Source organism: Cnephaeus nilssonii, assembly GCF_951640355.1.
Source record: "Cnephaeus nilssonii genome assembly, chromosome: 10".
Classification (NCBI taxonomy): Eukaryota; Metazoa; Chordata; class Mammalia; order Chiroptera; family Vespertilionidae; genus Cnephaeus; species Cnephaeus nilssonii.
The window spans coordinates 34,924,409-34,944,026 of NC_137081.1; the positions used below are offsets into that span (position 1 = coordinate 34,924,409).

The 19,618-nt window shown below is 52.2% G+C and overlaps 1 protein-coding gene across 1 annotated transcript; it reads left to right on the forward strand.

Annotated features, from left to right (window-relative positions):
- Positions 1–2,265: 2,265 nt before the first annotated feature.
- Positions 2,266–19,254, forward strand: ASB1 (ankyrin repeat and SOCS box containing 1). The gene is made up of 5 exons (XM_079782052.1): positions 2,266–2,451; positions 3,915–4,056; positions 6,561–6,863; positions 14,593–14,978; positions 16,453–19,254. The coding sequence occupies exons 1-5, from the start codon at positions 2,403–2,405 to the stop codon at positions 16,578–16,580; spliced, it is 1,008 nt and encodes a 335-aa protein (XP_079638178.1). The 5' UTR covers positions 2,266–2,402; the 3' UTR covers positions 16,581–19,254.
- The last annotated feature ends 364 nt before the right edge of the window (positions 19,255–19,618 follow it).

Sequence of the window (19,618 nt, forward strand, 5' to 3'; positions counted from 1 at the left end):
CCGTGTCAGTCCAGGCTGGTGCTGGTGGCACACCCAGGGTGCCCACGACTGTGACGGCATGGCCACATTTCTGTTGACCGCAGGTCATGTGATCTGAATGAGTTTCATCCACAGCAGTCACTGCGCAGCCCTTTGTTGGTGGGCGTTTGGGGCTTAAAGGACCCAGAGGAAGTGGGGCCCTGGATAGAAGGTGAGGCTTGAGGAGAAGGGGTTTGAGTCCTGTCTCAGCCATTGTGTGTTTTGTGCATGGCAGGGAGCCCCTGACCTCAGGTCCTGAACAATGGGGTGAGGGTTAGGGCTACAGCCAGCACCTGCTGATGTTGAGAACACTGCCCAGAGCCCCACAGGCATTTCGGAAGAGGGGGTGGACCCACTGGAGCTTCAGGTCCTTCTACAAGAGACAGGGTTCCTAGGGCAACATCAGAGCCAGGCCCAGGCATGTCACCTCTGGTCAGGCCATTGAACCCCTCAGTGCAAAGGTGCTGACGACAGGGCAACCCCACTGCAGGTATCACCTGGAAGCCTCAAAAATCTCTCTGTCCAGGCCACACCCAGACCAACTGCAGGGGGGTCTCGGGCGTGGGGGTGAGTGGGACCATGCTTCCTTTCTTGTATTGTGGTAATCTATATATATAAAAGCCCAGCGACCAGAACAGTGGAATGACCAGAACGACCAGTGGTTATGATGTGCACTGCGGCAGCCAACCAGCCGGATCCAGGCCCGATCGGCCCTCAACATCCCGATTGGGGGTGGGGCCGGCCAGCCAACTGCCCATGGCCCCTCCCCTCCGCCGGCCTGGCCCGATGGACCCCCATTGGGACAGGACGGCCAGACCCCAGCTGTGCACAAAATCGTGCACCAGGCCTCTAGTATATACATAGTAAACATTACCACCTTAACCTTTAAAAGGTATATTCACATTGTAGTGCAACCAATCTTCAGAACTTGATTATCTTCCCACCCTGAAACTGCCCATTAAACTCCTCATTTCCCCTCCCCCTCCCCCAGCCCCAGGCACCCACCCTTCTACTTTGTCTCTTTGAATCTGACTACATTAGGAACCATATATAAGTGGAATCGTAGTGTTTGTCCTTTTTGTGACTGGCTTATTTCACTCAGTATAATGTCCTCAGGTTCATCCATGTTGAAGCCTGTGTCAGAATGTCCTTCCGTTTCAAGACGGAGTAATATTCCATTGCATGGGCAGACCGCACTTCATCCACCCATCCCCTGATGAATGCTTGGGTTGTTTCCAGGCTCCGTGTTTTGAAAACTCCCCTGTGCTTCTGGGTGCAGTTCTGGTTCCCTGCGGGGCAGCACCATGGGCGTCACCCCGGCCCTGGTGCCAAGGGTGCTCTCTGCTGTTATCAAGTCCAAACAGTGCTTCATGAAGTCCGCTTCCTCCAACAAACACCAGGAGGGCCTGCCCAGTTGGCCGCAGGTGGGCCAGTCTCACAAGGGACACCAGCTCTCATCTTGGTGGCTCCCCTTACTCCAGCCCGGTCCTGTTATTACAACACAAGAAGGGCCAGCGGGTCACATGCACAGTGTTGGGGGGAGAGGGTGGGGGGCTCCGGCCTCACACTCATCAGTTACCCGCTGTACCTCCCACTTCACCTCTCAAACCTGTCCATGTGCGCCCGCCCAGCATCCTGCCCCTTCCGCAGAAGCCTTCTCTCTCAGCCGGTGCGGAGCACGGAAGGAGCCAAGGGAACCCACGCTAAAGCACCGACTCAATGCACTTGATTTGACAGCAGTTCGTGGAAGGAATTTTGGGGGAACATTCATCGAATACCCCGTTAACAGAAGCCCAGCGCTGTGGTGACCCTCCAACTAAGCCTGCCGCGGGGACAGAGCTGGGAGGACAGCGTCTTCACATCCGCGCGCTCCGGGACTGCTCCAAGCCCACGGCTGAGCGCCGGGACATAGGGGGGCGGGGCCGCTGCTGCCCGGTGCAGGCCTCCCCGCACCCGCACTCCCCGGGACCTCCCATCCGCGAGGCTAAGGTCGGGCTCGAACCGGCCTCCGGACCCACCCGAGGCCCCGCCCACACCCGCCAGGCTGATGGCCACGCCCTTTCCGTGTTGGCGGGGACGGGCGCGACCAGCCGCAGTTCCCGGGGCCTCGCGAGTTAGGCCCCGCCCCCGGCGAGCGTGTTTTCCCAGACTCCTCTGCGTGCTGTGCGGGGAAAGCGCAGGTTCGCCCTCCGGTCGGGAAGCGAGGCGGGACGCGGAGGCCCCGGCAGCCCGTGCGGGCGGGGCGCGGTCGTCAGAAATCGTAAACCGGACTCGACCTACCAGCCCGCGGCGCCGGAAGTGGTCGCCGTCGCGCTGGTTCCGGCCGGCGGGGCTCGCTGGGGCCGGGGAGGCGGGCCGCGGACGGGCCGAAGGTCGGAGTGCCCATGGCGGAGGGCGGCGGCCCCGACGGGCGGGCCGGGCCCGGGCCCGCAGGTAACGTGCGGGCAGCGGGGTGAGGGCAGGCCCCTGCGATCCCTCGCTCCGCGGCCTGGCGGGAGCAGCCCCCGCGCCGGACGTCCTTCCCCAGGGAATTTGCATCTTGAACTGCCTGCCCGTTAGGACCCCAGCTGTGAGCCTAGTGGCCACCTTCCAGCTCTGAGGGCACCTGCCCGGGAAGACCCAGACCGGCCCCCCGGCGGCAGGTGCCTGTCCTAGGGCATGCCACCCACGCACAGCGGTAACGCCTTCGCAGCGAGCTTTCGGTGACCACGTCCAGAGGAGGCAGCCCTGTCACACTTGGGTTTAGGCTGCTGGAAGGACCCACGCCCACCACTCACCATAGCCATCTGACTTAGGGTCTCTCCCTGAAATATTCCTACGGTGCCCATGTGAATCGCCAGGGGCAGTGCATCATTCGCAGGTGTTCAGGACAGCTGCCCTCCTAACCTGTGGTGGGATCCCCTCCTCGCCTGTTGTCTGAATTTGCCCTGTGTACCAGCCGCTTCTGTGTGCTCTGGACACTTTACATGCTCATATATGTGTCTTTGGAGAGAGACCCCCCTCCAAAGAGCTTATTAGTCCTTAGTAATAAACAAGAACCTTACGACTGTTACTCATAGGCGTGCCATGATGTAAGATACAGTGTTGACTTGGAGACCAGAGCAAGTAGCACTTTGCATTCCTCCCTCCCTCCCTCCTGCAAACATTCACTGAGGGCCCGGTATTGGCTGGACCTTGCTGGAGCTGGGATACCCCAATGAACAAGAACAAGTCAGGCAGGACCCCCCTTCTGCCCTGGGCTTTGGTCGGTATTGGCTTTGACCCCTGGGACAGCCAGGACCTTAGGGCCTGGGAGGGCATTTCCCGTGAGAGTGAGGGATGGACTGAGAGGGGTTCAGTTGGGAAGAGAGGAGGACTGACAGCTGCTCCCCAGTGGAGAGAGGGGTCTTGTGGAAGAAAGGTTGGCGCTGTCCTCACATACAGGGGCTTGTGTACAGAAGCCACGCAAAAGAGGTTTGACTGGAATATAAAAAGCATCTTTAGCACTGGGAAAAGCCTGCCTGTGGAGGGGTGTGCTGTACAGCTGTGCTTGGTCCCATGCTGGCGTGGTGGGGACGTGAATGCAGGCAGCCTGAGGTCCTCACCTCTCCCCCTGCCTGGCTGTGTAATTGTTTTCAAAAGTCTTGCTTTACTTAGGATCTTCTGTATGAAGTAGGTTTGGCTCTCCATCCCCCACCTCACCAATGTTTTGAGAATTATTGTTCTTGTCAGGTTTGGTGTCAGGAATGTGCTACTTCTCTTAAGGGAAACTTTCTATATTCTTCTGTGCTCTGGACGTTTCTAGAGCATGGGAACGATTTGTTCTCCAAGGAAAGGGATTGCTGTAGATGGCGCCCCTTTTGGTTGGTGTGGGCAGGGTTTCCCGGAGCTGACAGCAGCTCCTCTCTTCAGTGCAGGTCCTAATCTGAAGGAGTGGCTGAGGGAGCAGTTTTGTGACCACCCGCTGGAGCACTGTGAGGACACGAGGCTCCATGACGCCGCCTACGTGGGGGACCTCCAGACCCTCAGGAGCCTGTTGCAGGAGGAGAGCTACCGCAGGTGAGCATTGCTGTCAGGGGGCTGCCCCGTACTTGGGCCCTGTGGGTTAGCACGAAACCGAGGCTCACAACCCAGGTGGGAGGCACACTGTCTGGTTGCAGGTGAAGAGCCTGATGCTTTCCCATTTTAGAGGACAGGGAACAAAAGAGATGGAGGAGTGGTCAGACTCCTTAGGAGATAGCCCGATACTGAGGCCTGGGAGACCCGAGTTCAAGTCCAGCTCTGTCATTTGACCTTTATATTTTCTGGCAGCTTTTGCCTCGTGGTGTCAGCTTCTTCTGTGTTACTCCTGAGGCAGCACTGTTACCCTCTTCAGCAGCGGTAGCCATGCCCCTTTGAAAGTCTCTGGCTCTTTGCGCTAAGTGGTATACTACATTCACCTTCCTTGTGTATTTTCTTCTGGTTATCTCTCCCTTGGGGGTTCAAATCACCTGATGTACCACACGTGACCTCATTCCTGGTGTACTCCTCTCTGGCTTCTCAGGTCCTTGGTCATCTGCCTCCGGGGCCTGGGGATAGCTGTCTCATCAGCCAGGCGTGTGCTGGGTGCTCAGTTTCTCCTTCACTTTGTCCATGGTGCCATAGTGCCCTGCCTGTCGCCCTGCCAACTCCTGTCAGGCCCTCCAGTGCGGCTCAAGCCCTTTCTTCCCAGCAGTGGACTCTTGCGGCTCCTTCTTCCTACTTGGGACACCTGGGAGAGCTCAGGGGCTTTCTTCTTTCTGGGGTGTTTTCTGATTGCTTGGGTGCCTAAGACTGGAGTACCAACTAGATTTGAAACTGCAACCAGAACAACACCATGCTTTTTCCGTGTTTTTCTTTCCCCTTCAGGACTGAGTTGAGAGAAGAAATGCCTGCATGTAGACACGGAATCCAATACCAACTTTGTGGATAGTTCCCCAAAAAAGGGTTTTTGCTCTGGCTGTGTGGCTCAGTTGGTTGGAGCATCATCCTGTACACTGAAAGGTTGCAGGTTCGATCCCTGGTCAGGGTGCCTATGGGCGGCAACTGATCAATGTTTCTTTCTCACATAGATATTTCTCTCTCCTTCTTCTTTCCTCTCAAAAATCTATGAAAATAACCCTGGCTGGTGTTGCTTAGTGGTGAGAACATTGACCCACACACCGCAGGGTTGTGGGTTCAGTTTCTGGTGAAGGGCACGTAGCTGAGTTTCAGGTTCGATTCTCAGCCCTGGTCAGGGTGTGTGCTGGAGGCAACCAACTCATGTGTCTCTCTCACATCGATGTTTCTCTCTCTCTCTCTCTCTCCCCCCTTCCTTCCCTCCCTCTCTTCCACTCTCTATGAAAAAATCAATGGAAAAAATGTCCTCGGGTGAGGATTAACAAAAAGAAATAATAAACAAAACAAATGAAAATATATTCTCTGGTGAGGATTAAAAAGAAAGGGTTTCTAACACTATAGAAATAGGTTTCTTTCTGCTTTTCCTTATAATACCTCAGTATTAATCCCTTACAACAGATATTAATATTAAGAAAAAGCTCTAAATGTCCATAAAGAATTGTTATACAAAGACATCAGGTGGATTACACACAGATATTCAATGTGAATGACTCAAGTCCAAAGCAAATCTTAATTTGCTGCTTACCAGTAGAATAAAAATAGCAGAATAACATAGAGTTCAGCTAGGTTTTAGATCCATAGTTTTTGTATTGCTTTTCCAAGTACTTCTTTCTGTACTCAAGTACAGTGACTCTCCTGCTTGTTGACGATGTTTTTGTTGCTATGTATTTCTTTGGTGAGGTGTCCTTGGAGCGTTCCTTGGCCTTCTTGGCCCGTGGAAGCTAGTTCCCAGCTGAAGGACGAGCCCGGACCCACTGCACGTTTCTGGGTCACTGCTCCTGTGGTCTGGGTTCCTGAGCGGTGTCCAAGGCTGCTTGGGGAATTTGAGGTGAAACGTGCCTCAGTTGGTGGCTTGGAGGGTCAGTGGGTTGCACGGATGGCATTCCTGGATAGGGAGCCCTGGTCTGATTGTCACTTCCGATGAGAGCTGAGTCTGCACAGGTTCCCTCCATTGGTGTTGGCCAGGAGTGTAGGCCCTGTGCAGCTTTAGTGGTTCCTACAGGCTGTTATTTGTGCTGTGTCAGGTCAGAGGGACCACAGTGGTCACCTAGTCCAGGGAGAATACCAAGGCCCAGAGCGTGGTCCAACCTTAAGCCTTCACAGGTAGGCCCAAGCTGGGGAAAAGGGGCCTGGAGGCCTGACCAGATTCCCGTGAGTGCTGCCCTCCATAGGCAGACCCTTCCCCTCTGTGGAGCAGCCCGAGATCTTCTCTAGTGTCCATCCGTGTACCTGGGCCTCGGATTTCTTTTCTGTAGAATGGGTCCAGCACGGTGAACATGTGAGCGCTGTGGAAGCAAAGGGGTGACTGTTTTAGGAGCTTGGCCCCCTGTTCTCTGTTTCCTAGTCTCCATATGAGGGGAGGCGCAGCAGCTTATGGGTTTCCCAGTGCCGACCCTCACGGCCTGGATCCTTGTGTTCTCTCTCAGCCGCATCAACGAGAAGTCCGTCTGGTGCTGTGGCTGGCTCCCCTGCACACCGCTGCGCATCGCGGCCACTGCTGGCCATGGGAACTGTGTGGACTTCCTTATCCGGAAGGGGGCCGAGGTGGACCTCGTGGATGTGAAGGGACAGACGGCCCTGTATGTGGCTGTGGTGAATGGACACCTGGAGAGTGCCCAGATCCTCCTTGAAGCCGGGGCTGACCCCAATGGAAGCCGGCACCATCGCAGCACCCCGGTCTACCATGCCTCTCGCGTGGGCAGGGCCGACATACTGAAGGCCCTCATCAGGTCAGTACTGCCAGGCCCGGCCCCTGTGGCCTCTGACGGCCACCATGGGGAACTGCAGCCATGGTCTCACTCCTTGTTTTCCATATTTGCTTGTTTTTTTTTCTCTCTCTCTCAAATTAGACTTGTTAGAGGATTTGTCTATTTTGTTAATCTTTTTAAAGAGTTTCTTCTTACCTGTATCAGTTCTCTTATTTTTTTACTGATTAATTGCTATTTTTAATCTCTGTTTTCCATAACTTTTGAGTTATATGCTTATTCACTTTTTTCTTGATTAATAATGTAAATATTTGCCTTGGCGATTCCACTAGGCTTTTTCCTCAATTTTAAATGCAGTTGAAGTTGAGGTCTTCTTTTTTTAAAAATATATATTTTTATTGATTTCAGAAAGGAAGGGAGAGGTAGAGAGAGATAGAAACATCAATGATGAGAGAGAATCATTGATTGTCTGCCTCCTGCACGCCCCACACTGGGGATCCAGCTTCGCAACCTGGGCATGTGCCCTGACTGGGAATACAACCATGACTTCCTGGTTCAGTGCTCAACCACTGAGCCATACAGGCCAGGCAAATTTAGTTCTTCTTTGTTCTTATAGTTATGGAGAAGAAAGTTTTATCTAATTGTATCGTATTGTGCTCAGATAATATGGCTCATCTAATTTCCATTTTGGGGATTCTTTGAATTAAATATCTTTTTGTGAATTTAGACTACATTTTTGTGGGTGCTTGTACCAAAGTACATGACCATGGATGTTTTGTTTGCGTAGTACAGTATGGTTGCCTCAATTATGTGATTCAAAGTTCCTCTCTGTTTTTACATTTTTAACCAAATTCAGAGACTCTGTTACTGTCTAGTCACTGTTGTGATTTGTTTCCCCTGTATTTCTAGTAGTTTTTGCTTTCTGTATTTTGATGCTAATTGAGTTCATAAAAGTTCTTGCTTATGGATTATGCTCATTATTAAAACAAAAGGTTATTTTTGAATGTAAAACCTATTAGTTTCATTGAAGGCTCCTTTGCTTAGCACTCTGTAACTGTGAGCTTTAATCTTCTCAGGTTAATCTTGGTGTTCACCTTTATTATTTGACTGTCGGGTTCTTTGTTTTTAGTACAGTTAACATTATTGCTGTAGCTGCTGTTAGGTCTGTTTCTTAACTGTTCTTCAACTTATGTCTTTGTTCCATGATCTATGCTTTCTTTGCTTTCTCTTTCTAGCATTTTAGATGGTTTGTGGTCTTATTTTAATTATACTAGTGGTTACTTTTTTTCCTTACTTGAACCAGGTTGCATTTTCATTTTCCATATCTCCAGTGACTTACTCAGGAGGCAGCTCCTCTGTGGTTGACCGAGTGCAGTATAGTTAGCCGGTTCTCAGAGTCAAAGGACTAGGTAAGGGTTCTGTTGTTACAGGTTGCAGTGGGGTGGTTCGAGGAGAGGGACCTGACATTCCCCTCGCCCAGCACAGAACATGGTTTTGAAATCAGGTACTGAGAATATATTTATTCCATTCTGTACTGAATGGCTCTGAAATTGACCTTTGGGAAGGAAAATGGGATGATGTGGCTGTGATATTGAGGGTGATAGAGCCGTGATGCCTTTTCTCCTCCTTTTCCAGGCTTTCTGGCCTGATAAGCTAAGCCCTGTATTTTTGCATCTTGGAGAACATAAGTCATTAACTTGGAAATGTTTCTGAGTAGGATCAATCAGTGAAGTTTCATCTTGGTCCCTGAGATCCCTCTGGGCACTTCAGTCGATGGTATACTTTACAACCATCTCCTGTTACCACTGCCCCTTACCATGGCTGCTTTGAATTAAGTGCAGGCCTGGCTTTGAGAGATGCGCTCGCAGTGCCCTGTGGAGAAAGGTCATTACGGCATCTGGTTCCCTCCTGGAGCACGGACACTGCTTTCACAGTGAGGTCCCCAGAACACGTGCTGCCCGATTGAAAGTGTGTATGTTCTAAGTGGTGAGGTCAGTGACTTGGGAAATGGGAGTGATGTGGTTGGTTCCTGATGGACAGTCCGACCTGAGCATTCCCCGCCTTCCCACCATTTCCCCAGGCCGGGCTTTCTTCTGGCACTTAGTTGTGTCCTCTGCAAGTAAGCCTCCGTTCCGTTACGGTGTATGTTGCCGATGCTTTTTAACAAAGGTAAGGAGTGGTATTTCTCTATGTGCACGTTATGTTGATTTATTGAGTTGTCCCAGGGGTTCCTTGCCAGTGATATTAAAAGCAGTAGGGAATTTTGGAAAATATTCAGGATTAAAATGAACTGGCTCTCATCCAATACATTTTTATGAGTGGATGCAGGGCTGTCTTTCCCACAGCTCAGCTAATACTAGATTGTCATATTGCCCAAAATTGCAAACATTTTGGAAAACAAACCCCTGAGAATGAGGGGAAAAAAATCAATGCTTGAAACCTAGTTCTCCTTTTCTTAATTGATTGAGTGTGTGAAATGAAATAGAGTTTCTGCATGGTTTGGTGTGTGTTTTAGAATGTTTCCCTCCTCCCTCCTAGGATGTCTGGGAGAGTGATGTTTGCACTTGTCGTATCTGATGATGCCACACGGTGGCGTCAGTGGGAGGTCCATGTGCCGTCTTTTCTTTACAGGCCAGTGCTGCTGGAGAGGCAGTGCAGGTTCCACAGGACACTGGGACAGAGCACAAATGTGGTGCTGGCTGTGACTGCAGGCCAGCCATTTTGGGCAATGCATGGAAACAGTGCTGTTCCCTCTGCCCCTCGTCATACTGCCTACAAACTCCCGTTTCCTAATGCAGATGAAGTGTGTGATGACAAAGCTTGGGAGGCACAGCAGGACTGGCTCAAGGCCACAGGTGCCGGCTGTCTGGTGTTGACTCAGTTAGAGTAGGTGCTGCATCTTTGCCAGGACCCCCGGAAGTGAGGCTGCGCTTCCCACTGCATTCTGTGGGGCTGCATGTGATTCCAGCTGTTCTTGATACTGCTGACATCACGGTGACTTTGTGGTTAACGTGGTGTCTGCCAGGTTATTCTTTTTCCCTCTGTAATTAATTAATTTGTGGAGAGGTATACTTTGCAAACATGCATATCTCTATTCCTCATCAGATTTTTAAAATTCATTTATTTATGTTAGACTCATGGTTTCCTGTATTACCCACTGAGTTATTATTTAATTATATTGTTAATTATTTTGATGCTTTAATTGTGTCAGATTTGTCTTCGGGACCCCCAGCCAGCCATCTCTCTGTCTTTGGACACATCCCCATCTTTGAGCAGTTCCCCACTTTCTCACATAACAAGCTATTCTAGGCTCATCTTGTGCTTTCTGTCTCAGCCCTGGAATGTGAGTCCTGGTTTCTTTGAGTGGAGAATGTGTTTAGAAACCAAGATCAGACACAAGGAGTGCTCATTGCGTGTGGTGTCACTGTTTCCAGGCCCTCCTGCTGTGCAGTCACTCTCACACATTCCATCTGTGGTTCTCTGTCTGTGAACATCAGCAGGAAGGTGTTCACGTGGGTGCCTCCAGCTTCTCTTTTCCAGCCAGGGAGACCTGGTTTCCCTGTCCTTAACATATTTACTTATTTTGTAACCCAATCTCTATTAATGACTGTTTTGTGGAGAGGTATACTTTACAACCATCTCCTGTTAACACTGCCCCTTCCCACACATGCCCCTCACCCACAACATACCAGGCTCATCCTCAGCAGGCACCCTCTTCACTTGGCCAGTATGCTGACATCCTGAGCAGGTCTCCCTGCCCGCTAGTCAGCGGCCCCTGCTTAGAGTAAAATGACCCAGATTGGTAGCTTGTGCTTGGCCGAGGAAAACTCCAAATGCCTGATGGAATGTGTCCCTGAATGCAGTGACAAGGCCAGGCCTTGTGGGGGCCCTGAAGGCTCTCTCTGTAGAGTCCTTTAGAGACTGGCTGGTCCACGCCCACCCGGGTGAGATCATTTCCTACTTCCTGGGCTGCCACTGGGAGTGAGAGGAGGAGGCTCTGGGACAGCCTTAGGGATTAGCTCAGGGACCCTTGAGCAGCCCACCGGGGGGCTGTATGAACCTCCCTGTGCTTCCCGTCCTCCTCATCCTTCCAGGTGACTGATGCACCCAGCAAGCCAGCCCGTCTGGATGTGTAGTATACCTGATGGCACCAGCTGGTACACAGTTGGGTTCAAGTGTTTGTTTTGCTTTCAGTTTTTAGGGATTGCTCTTTATTTAACAACTAGAGGCCTGGTGCACAGATTTGTGCACCGGTGGGGTCCCTCAGCCTGGCCTGCGGGGATCAGGCTGAAACCGCCTCTCCAACATCCCTTGAGGGGTCCCAGATTGCGAGAGGTGCAGGCCAGGCCGAGGGACCCCAACGGTACATGATCGGGGCCGGGGAGGGACTGTGGGAGGGCTCCAGGGTGTGTCCAGCCTGTCTCACCCAGTCCTGATTGGCCGATCAGGGCTGGGGAGAGACCGCGGGAGGTCTCTAGGGTGTGTCCAGCCCATCTTGCCCAGTCCCGATCAGCCAGATTCCAGCAGCAAGCTAACCTACCGGTTGGAGCGTCTGCCCCCTGGTGATGAGTGTGTGTCATAGCGACTGGTCGAATGATCAAATGGTTGGACACTTAGCATATAAGGCTTTTTAAAAAATTTCTTTATTAATTAAGGTATTACATGTTATAAGGCTTTTATTATATAGGATATGCTTTACAAATACACAGGTGGGCAAAAGTAGATTTACAGTTGTGAGTATGCAAAATAGTGTTTATTCTTGTATTATTATTAATTATTGTATTATTTATTTGTATTATAATGGTAAGCCTACTTTTTCCCACTCTGTATATTTACATGGTTTAAAGTCAAGTCTGTAAATCAATGTACAGTTGACCCTCGGAGTTAGGGGTGTTGTGCTGCATGCTGTCTAAAATCTGAGTGTAACTTTTGAGTCCTCCAAAACTTAACTGTAGTTGTACCTCAGTATCCCTGGGGGTGGAGTGGTTGGTTCCAGGACCCTCACAGATACCAAAATTCACAGATGCTGAAGTCCCTTATATAAAACTAGAGGCCCAGTGCATGATTTAATCATGCACCTGGTGCACCAGCGGGCTGTCCGCAGGCGCCCCAGGCCTTCCGAAAGCCTCCGGCGCTGCGGAGGCTTTCGAAAGGCCTTGCGCCGGAGCAGACAGGCGGCCAGGTCCCCCGCTTTGGCCTTTGATCGCGGGGGACCCGTCCGGCTGGCTGTCCGCAGGCGCCCCAGGCCTTCCGAAAGCCTCCGGCGCTGCGGAGGCTTTCGAAAGGCCTTGCGCCGGAGCAGACAGGCGGCCAGGTCCCCCGCTTTGGCCTTTGATCGCGGGGGACCCGTCCGGCTGGCTGTCCGCAGGCGCCCCAGGCCTTCCGAAAGCCTCCGGCGCTGCGGAGGCTTTCGAAAGGCCTTGCGCCGGAGCAGACAGGCGGCCAGGTCCCCCGCTTTGGCCTTTGATCGCGGGGGACCCGTCCGGCTGGCTGTCCGCAGGCGCCCCAGGCCTTCCGAAAGCCTCCGGCGCTGCGGAGGGTTTCGAAAGGCCTTGCGCCGGAGCAGACAGGCGGCCAGGTCCCCCGCTTTGGCCTTTGATCGCGGGGGACCCGTCCGGCTGGCTGTCCGCAGGCGCCCCAGGCCTTCCGAAAGCCTCCGGCGCTGCGGAGGCTTTCGAAAGGCCTTGCGCCGGAGCAGACAGGCGGCCAGGTCCCCCGCTTTGGCCTTTGATCGCGGGGGACCTGTCCGGCTGGCTGTCCGCAGGCGCCCCAGGCCTTCCGATAGCCTCCGGCGCTGCGGAGGCTTTCGAAAGGCCTTGCGCCGGAGCAGACAGGCGGCCAGGTCCCCCGCTTTGGCCTTTGATCGCGGGGGACCTGTCCGGCTGGCTGTCCGCAGGCGCCCCAGGCCTTCCGAAAGCCTCCGGCGCTGCGGAGGCTTTCGAAAGGCCTTGCGCCTGAGCAGACAGGCGGCCAGGTCCCCCGCTTTGGCCTTTGATCGCGGGGGACCCGTCCGGCTGGCTGTCCGCAGGCGCCCCAGGCCTTCCGAAAGCCTCCGGCGCTGCGGAGGGTTTCGAAAGGCCTTGCGCCGGAGCAGACAGGCGGCCAGGTCCCCCGCTTTGGCCTTTGATCGCGGGGGACCCGTCCGGCTGGCTGTCCGCAGGCGCCCCAGGCCTTCCGATAGCCTCCGGCGCTGCGGAGGCTTTCGAAAGGCCTTGCGCCGGAGCAGACAGGCGGCCAGGTCCCCCGCTTTGGCCTTTGATCGCGGGGGACCCGTCCGGCTGGCTGTCCGCAGGCGCCCCAGGCCTTCCGAAAGCCTCCGGCGCTGCGGAGGCTTTCGAAAGGCCTTGCGCCGGAGCAGACAGGCGGCCAGGTCCCGGCAGCCATGGTACAGACGCTGAGCTCGCGGCGCCAGAGGCGCCGCGAGCTCAGCGTCCTTCTGGCCCAATCAGCTACCCCGGCCACCCTGAGTCCCGCCCCCTGCGCCTCCTGCTGGCCCAATCGTGGGCGTAGCGGAGTGATGGTAATTTACATATTACCATTTTATTATGTAGGATGACATAGAACAATGCATACAGTTGGCCCTCACAACCGAGATTCCAACCCACGGATCAGAATGCTGTATTCAAACTGTGGTTGGTTGAATCTGTAGCTACGAAGCCCCAGGGATACAGAGGGCCAAATGAATATTGAAAAAGACCCGCGTATAAGTGGACCCATGTGGTTCAAACCCACCTTTAAGGGTCAACTTTATAATTTTCCTCATGCAAATCTTGGATGCACTGTTAAGTTTATGCTTAGCTATCTCACTTTAACATTTATTTTGCTATCATAAATGTGGTCTTTCCCACTTTATCTTTGAACTTGTTTTTGTTTGTATATATGAAGGCTGTTGTTTTCCAACTTGCTACTATAATAAAGCTCATTGCTTGTTAGTGTGTTTTCAGTAATTATTTAGGGCTTTCCACACACAGTCATGGCCTTCCTTTCCCATCTTAATCAGCTCATTTTTTCCTCTTGTCTAATTGCACTAATACCTTTATTTACAGTACCTTTCAGAACAGTGGGCCAGAAGGTAGGAGTGTGCATTGCTCCTGGCTTTAGTGGGAAAGCCAAGTATTTCCTGACTTCTGGGGTGAGGAAGGCTTTTTCATTGTGTTAAGGAAACATCTATTACTTACTGTCTTATTAGAGTTTTTAAACATGCGTAAGTATTGAGTTTTATCATGTGCCTTTTCTTTTGCATCTATAGAGGTAAACATGATTCTTTCCTTAGTTCTCTGAATGTGATGGGTTATCTCAATAGCATTTCTAATATTGGAACTACCCTGGCATTCTTGCAGTAATCCCCATGAGGTTCTGGTATGTTGCTTTCTTAATGTTTTTGGATTCTCTTTGCTAACATAAGTGAAGGTAGTTGGTAGTTTTTCTTTATGGTGTGGCCTTTATCAGGTTTGGGGAATATTGTTTTGGTGATCTCATAAGATAAATTTGGAAGTTTTCCTAATCCCCTGTTTAGCTGTGGGATTGTTGGATCTTTGAAGATTTGAGAGAATTTCTTTACGAATTTGTGCGTGGGTTACAGGTTCCTAACTAATGCTTACTTGCTGGAAGTAATGAGACTGATGTGAACTGTGGTGTCTCCAGTGGTCCCCAGTGTTCATGGGGTTCAGGCCCATCTCCTTGGGGTGCCTGAGAATCTGTTGACACAATTAGTCCCCTGCAAGGTCTGATCATCCCTGTGTCTCCCCTGTAGGTACGGGGCTGACGTCGACATCAACCACCATATTTTTCCTGACATCCGGCCGCCCTTTTCCCGGCGCCTCACCTCCTTGGTTGTCTGCCCTTTGTATATCAGCGCAGCCTACCACAACCTCCAGTGCTTCAAGCTTCTGCTCCAGGCAGGGGCGAACCCTGACTTCAACTGCAACGGGCCTGTCAACACGCAGGGTTTCTGCAGGGGCTCCCCTGGGTGCGTCATGGATGCCGTCCTGCGTCACGGCTGCGAGGCGGCCTTTGTGAGTCTGCTCGTGGAGTTTGGAGCCAACCTGAACCTGGTGAAGTGGGAGTCCCTGGGCCCAGAGTCCAGAGGCAGAAGGAAGGTGGACCCCGAGGCCCTGCAGGTCTTTAAAGAGGCCAGAAGTAAGCGGCCCGAATTCAGCTCTGACTTGCTGTCTGTTTGGGACACTCGAATGAACCAAGTTGTAGCAATTAAAAAAGACACCTCCAACTAAGCACATGGCCAGAATCTTCAGTTAGGGCTAGGACTTTTCCAGAATGGTCTTTCAGATCGGTCTTCTCTTTAGAATTCCTAGATACCAAGAGCTGATACCAGGAAATCTATAAAAGTACATGTTCTCAAAGCTTCTAAAATTATATATTTTTCCCCCTTTGTTCCACTTTGTGACCCCAAATTCTTTCACTTCTATTTAATTTTTATAAGACATCTTTTTTTAATCCTCACCCGAGGATATGTATTCCATTGATTTTTTTTTTTGAGAGTGGAAAGGAGGGGGAGAAATACAGAGAGAGAAACATCAATGTGAGAGAGACACATCAATTGGTTGCTTCCTGCACGCACCCCGACTGGGGCTGGGGATCGAGCCTGCAACCCAGGTACGTGCTCTTGACCAGAATCAAACTTGAGACACTTCAGTCCCCGGGTTGACGCTCTAAACACTGAGCAAACCAGCTAGGGCTCTAATTTGATTTTTAAATGTTTGCCTTGAACAAATTGTAAGCCCATCTTTTAGGGTTTCCCATTTCTCTTTCTTTGGTTTGGGATTGTGTGATAAGTCTAACTTCTGTTAGAATAAGTCCATCATTTGCTTATTTATGCACAAAGATTTTGCTAATGCATTAATATGTTGACAGCCAGAGTCTGCAGTTGATGGGGCTGGGTCTTGTCAGAGGCTCTCTGGGGCTTGGAATTTATCTCGAGTGTCTGTGCAGGCCACTGTGCCCTCTGACCTGCCCCCGCCCAGCCTCATTGCTGCCTGAGTCCTGGGCATCTGGGTTGACAGCTGGCCCCCACCTCGTACAAACTTGAGTTTGTTGTGCTTGGTTGTTAGGTTCCCTGGAGCTGTCACTGATACGTGCTCCGATGGGCCTTCCTGGGAGACCCGGTGGTTAGAGCTGTTCTGATAGAATTAAGCTGCCTATCTATGTTCATGCCTGTTGCCCAAGTCAGAGACATGGCTGGGCTTTTTTGACCCGAAGCAAAATTGTCAGCCTGTCCTCCTCACCCCCTCTCCCAGACCCCTGTGAGGCTTTTGGATTGACCCAGAGCAAACCCTGACAGAGGGTGGGGGGCAGTGTTTACACCTGCCGGGGCTTTCAGTGGTCAGCTCTGACTTCTCTGTGTGGGGAATTGAACACAGTTGTGGAGATGCTGTCAGCCAGCAGGTGCCCCAGGTAATGAGGATTTCCCTGCTTTTGCAGACAGAAGGAGCAGGTAGCAAGGCCTTTTTCACCACGGCTCATGCTCCTCGCTCTAAAATTGGGAAGTTGGCAGTGAGCATCTGTGCCTGTCAGTCACAGCCAGCCTTTGCTCCTCAGAGTTAGGAGAGGAATTAATCTCTCCTCTTTCTCTCCATTCCTTCCCATGGCCTCCCAGGTGTCCCCAGGGCTTTGCTGAATCTGTGCCGTGTGGCCGTGAGAAGAGCTCTTGGCAAGTACCGACTCCATCTGATTCCCTCGCTGCCGCTGCCAGACCCCATAAAAAAGTTCCTGCTGTACGAGTAGAAGGCAGAGCAGCGGTGGTTTGCAGCGCGGAAGGAGGTGATCTGCAGGGAAGCTGGACCTGCTTCTTGCCCCTGTGAGCCCATCCTGTGCTGACAGATCACATTTGGCTGTTGCTAGGCAGACGGCCTTGTTCTTCTGGGTTGTAATTCCATCTCAGGTCTTGGACATCGGACAGTCTCTGGGTCATTATCAGCTGAGAGGCTCATACAGAACTTCATGTTATTCTTCCTCAGTGTCTGTTTTGGATTTCCCAGCTGCAGATGGATGAGTGGGCCTGGAAATGTGTGCAGGTGCAGGCTGTGGTTGGAGAACTCGGCACTTTCCAGCGCTGTGCTTCTGTCTGTGGTTTTACTTCTCAATTTGTTTGACTCATCCTTCTGATATCAAATGAAAAGGGAGTTTTTGGTAAAAACGTAGAGTGCAGAAACACAGTTCATGAACCTGCGGGTTGTCCCTTGCTCCTGGGGTTGACATGTGACATGTCGTACGCACACCCCTTCCTTGCCAGTTCAGTGTTCTCTCCTTGTGGTGGGGAGTCCTACTGTCTTCAGTCAAGGCTGGTTTCCTGGCTGCAAGGATTGGCTGTGTTATCTCAAAGTCAGTGCCTGCATTTGTTTGCAATCAAAAGAGAGAGCGTCTGCATTCCCCAGCGCTATACCTGTTCTGGTACCCGACTGCTTGGCATCGTGCCACAGGTCCCGAGTTTTCTGCCATTTCACTCTGGGGAGCTTGCAGACATGGTTTGGACCAAGGCCTGCCCAGCAGCATCCACTGCCACGTGCAGTGGGAAAAGACCTGCAGCGCTGCCTGTCTCCTAGTCCCTGCACACATCAGCGTGGCAACCACCTGTCCTTGGTGCGGCCAGGCTGTCAGCTGCTGGTGTCCTGTGGACAGACACCTGTGGTTGGTGATTGCTCCTCTCTGTTTGGGACCTGATGTCTTGGTGGTGTTCCTAGAACCTAAGTGGATAGTGGTGAGGTCAGGTCTCCCCCTGGCCTGCTGGGGTGGTGGTAGGTGAGAGAGGTGAGCGGGTTGTCACCGGACATTTGGGCTGTGGGTGGGGCTCGCTCTCACACCTGGGCCCTAAAGGAGGAGTTTCAGGAGTGGTGCTTAGCTCACCTTGGAGCTTTCCCAATCCTGGGTCCCCTTTTTCTGCTGCTCGTTTGGCTCAGGCGCTCTCCAGGGGAGCCATGTTGCAGTTATGCGTGCTCTGCGCCTGCCCTGCTGAGTGCTGTCTGCAGGGCCTGTTGAGGACAGCTCCCCAGCGCTGTCCTGGGTAGAGGGTGGCGGTGTTCAGGGCTTTCTGGACAGCAGCCCCTGGGATTGCTGCCAGCCCAGGAGCCCCCCATGTGTAGGCGTGACCTTCCGGCTGCACAGGGCCGGGCCTCACCTCTTCCTTTCCGGAGGACAGGATGCTCCCTGGGTTCAGCCAGTGTCTAGTGAGTTTTTCCAGAATTCCTACAATTTGGAGGTCAGCCTGCCTGAAACTTCATAGCTGCCAAACGTGAGCCTGGGGACAGTGTGAACAGTCAGCTTCTTAAGGCCCCTTTGTTGTTCAGAGTGACACTTTACTAGAGCTCCTTGTCCTTTGTGGCAACGGTGGGCCACAGCTAGGAACAATAACTTTCTATCAGAGCACTTTATGCAATCATGTTTCTAAGCCCTGGGCGCCCAAGAGCTGAGGCTGCTGCCTGGCCGGCCGAGCCTTCCCCAGGAAAGGGCACTGGCAACCAGTGGGAAGGAGCCGAGCGCCCCCAGCCTAGTCCGCGGCGCCTCTGACGTCTCCATAGTCCTGAGCTCTGGGCCTTGGCTGCTGTGGACAGATGGGCTGGGGTGGGCATGGGTGGGGGCAGCGTTGATAACTCTGAGAATTCAGCTTTGGCACCCTGGGTGGGGTGTGGAATGTATTTCCCAAACCCACCTGTGTCACGTTTGTGCCTTTTCATGTTGTTTATTTATATATTTATTTATTTATACCTGGCTTTATTCCGGAAAAGCGTTTAAGGCAGAGATACTTTAGTTTTGATGTTTGGTTCTGAAATTGGATAAGTTTTAGTCCATGTGTACTTGTTAAACAGATACTTTTAAGAAGAAAGGACAATTGGCAGTTTCCTAATGTAGAATATGTTTCTGTTATCAGGCCTAAGTGCCATCATTTTAAGTTTTTTTCATCTTCCATGAATTGATTCTTCAAGTGAATGTTTCATGCAGAAGTAGGAAGAGGGACAGCAAGCACAGGACTGAGCAGAGGATGCCCTGCCCCAGAGAAGCATCTGTGCGTGGGCAGGCCCGTGGGCAGGGAGGCTGCGCTGAGCGAGGCTGTGCCTTCCCGCAGGGCTCACAAGGAGAATGTATGGGAGGCACGTTGTGCTTGAGCAATCCCTGTCACGTGTCAGCTGCTGTCCTGGTGACTGGTCCCTCTCCTCAGTGAGTGATGGTGAGGGTGCTATAAGGGCCTGGGACCTTGGGGATCGGGCTTGACTGTGTGTCCCCTGGGGCAGTGAGAGTCCTGCGGTCCACAGCTAGGTCTTGGGCACAGCGGGCTCTGTGCAGGTTGGAAGTATAACTTAGTCCAATTTATTCAACCTAGAGGGTTGTCTTTTATTCTAAGATTATGTTCTTAATTTGGGTGATGAAATGTCCTTTAATGAAGGTGGTAATAGGGGGCATTTTTTTTTTTAATCTTGGTTGCAAAACAAATTGTTGGCTGCCTTTTGTCAAGCTACAGAAGTTCTCAAGTTTGCCCATCTCTGAAGTCCCAAAGTCGGGGACCCACAGTTCAGCTGTGGTGTGTTTACACAGCGGTGAGAAAGTCCTCTTGGATCCTGGAAGAGGCCTGTGCGCTGTTGAAGGACAGTGTAGTGTTGCTGTTGCCTCATCCAGGAACGAGCCGTGAGGTCCCTGTGTGGCATGGTCGGAAGTGCATGCTACATCCTGGCGATGACAGGGCCAGCGTCCCTGCAGTGGTGGCCCGCTGGCCACTCCTGAGTCCACGAGAGACTCTCCTCTGTATCTTGTGCAGAATCTACTCTATATGC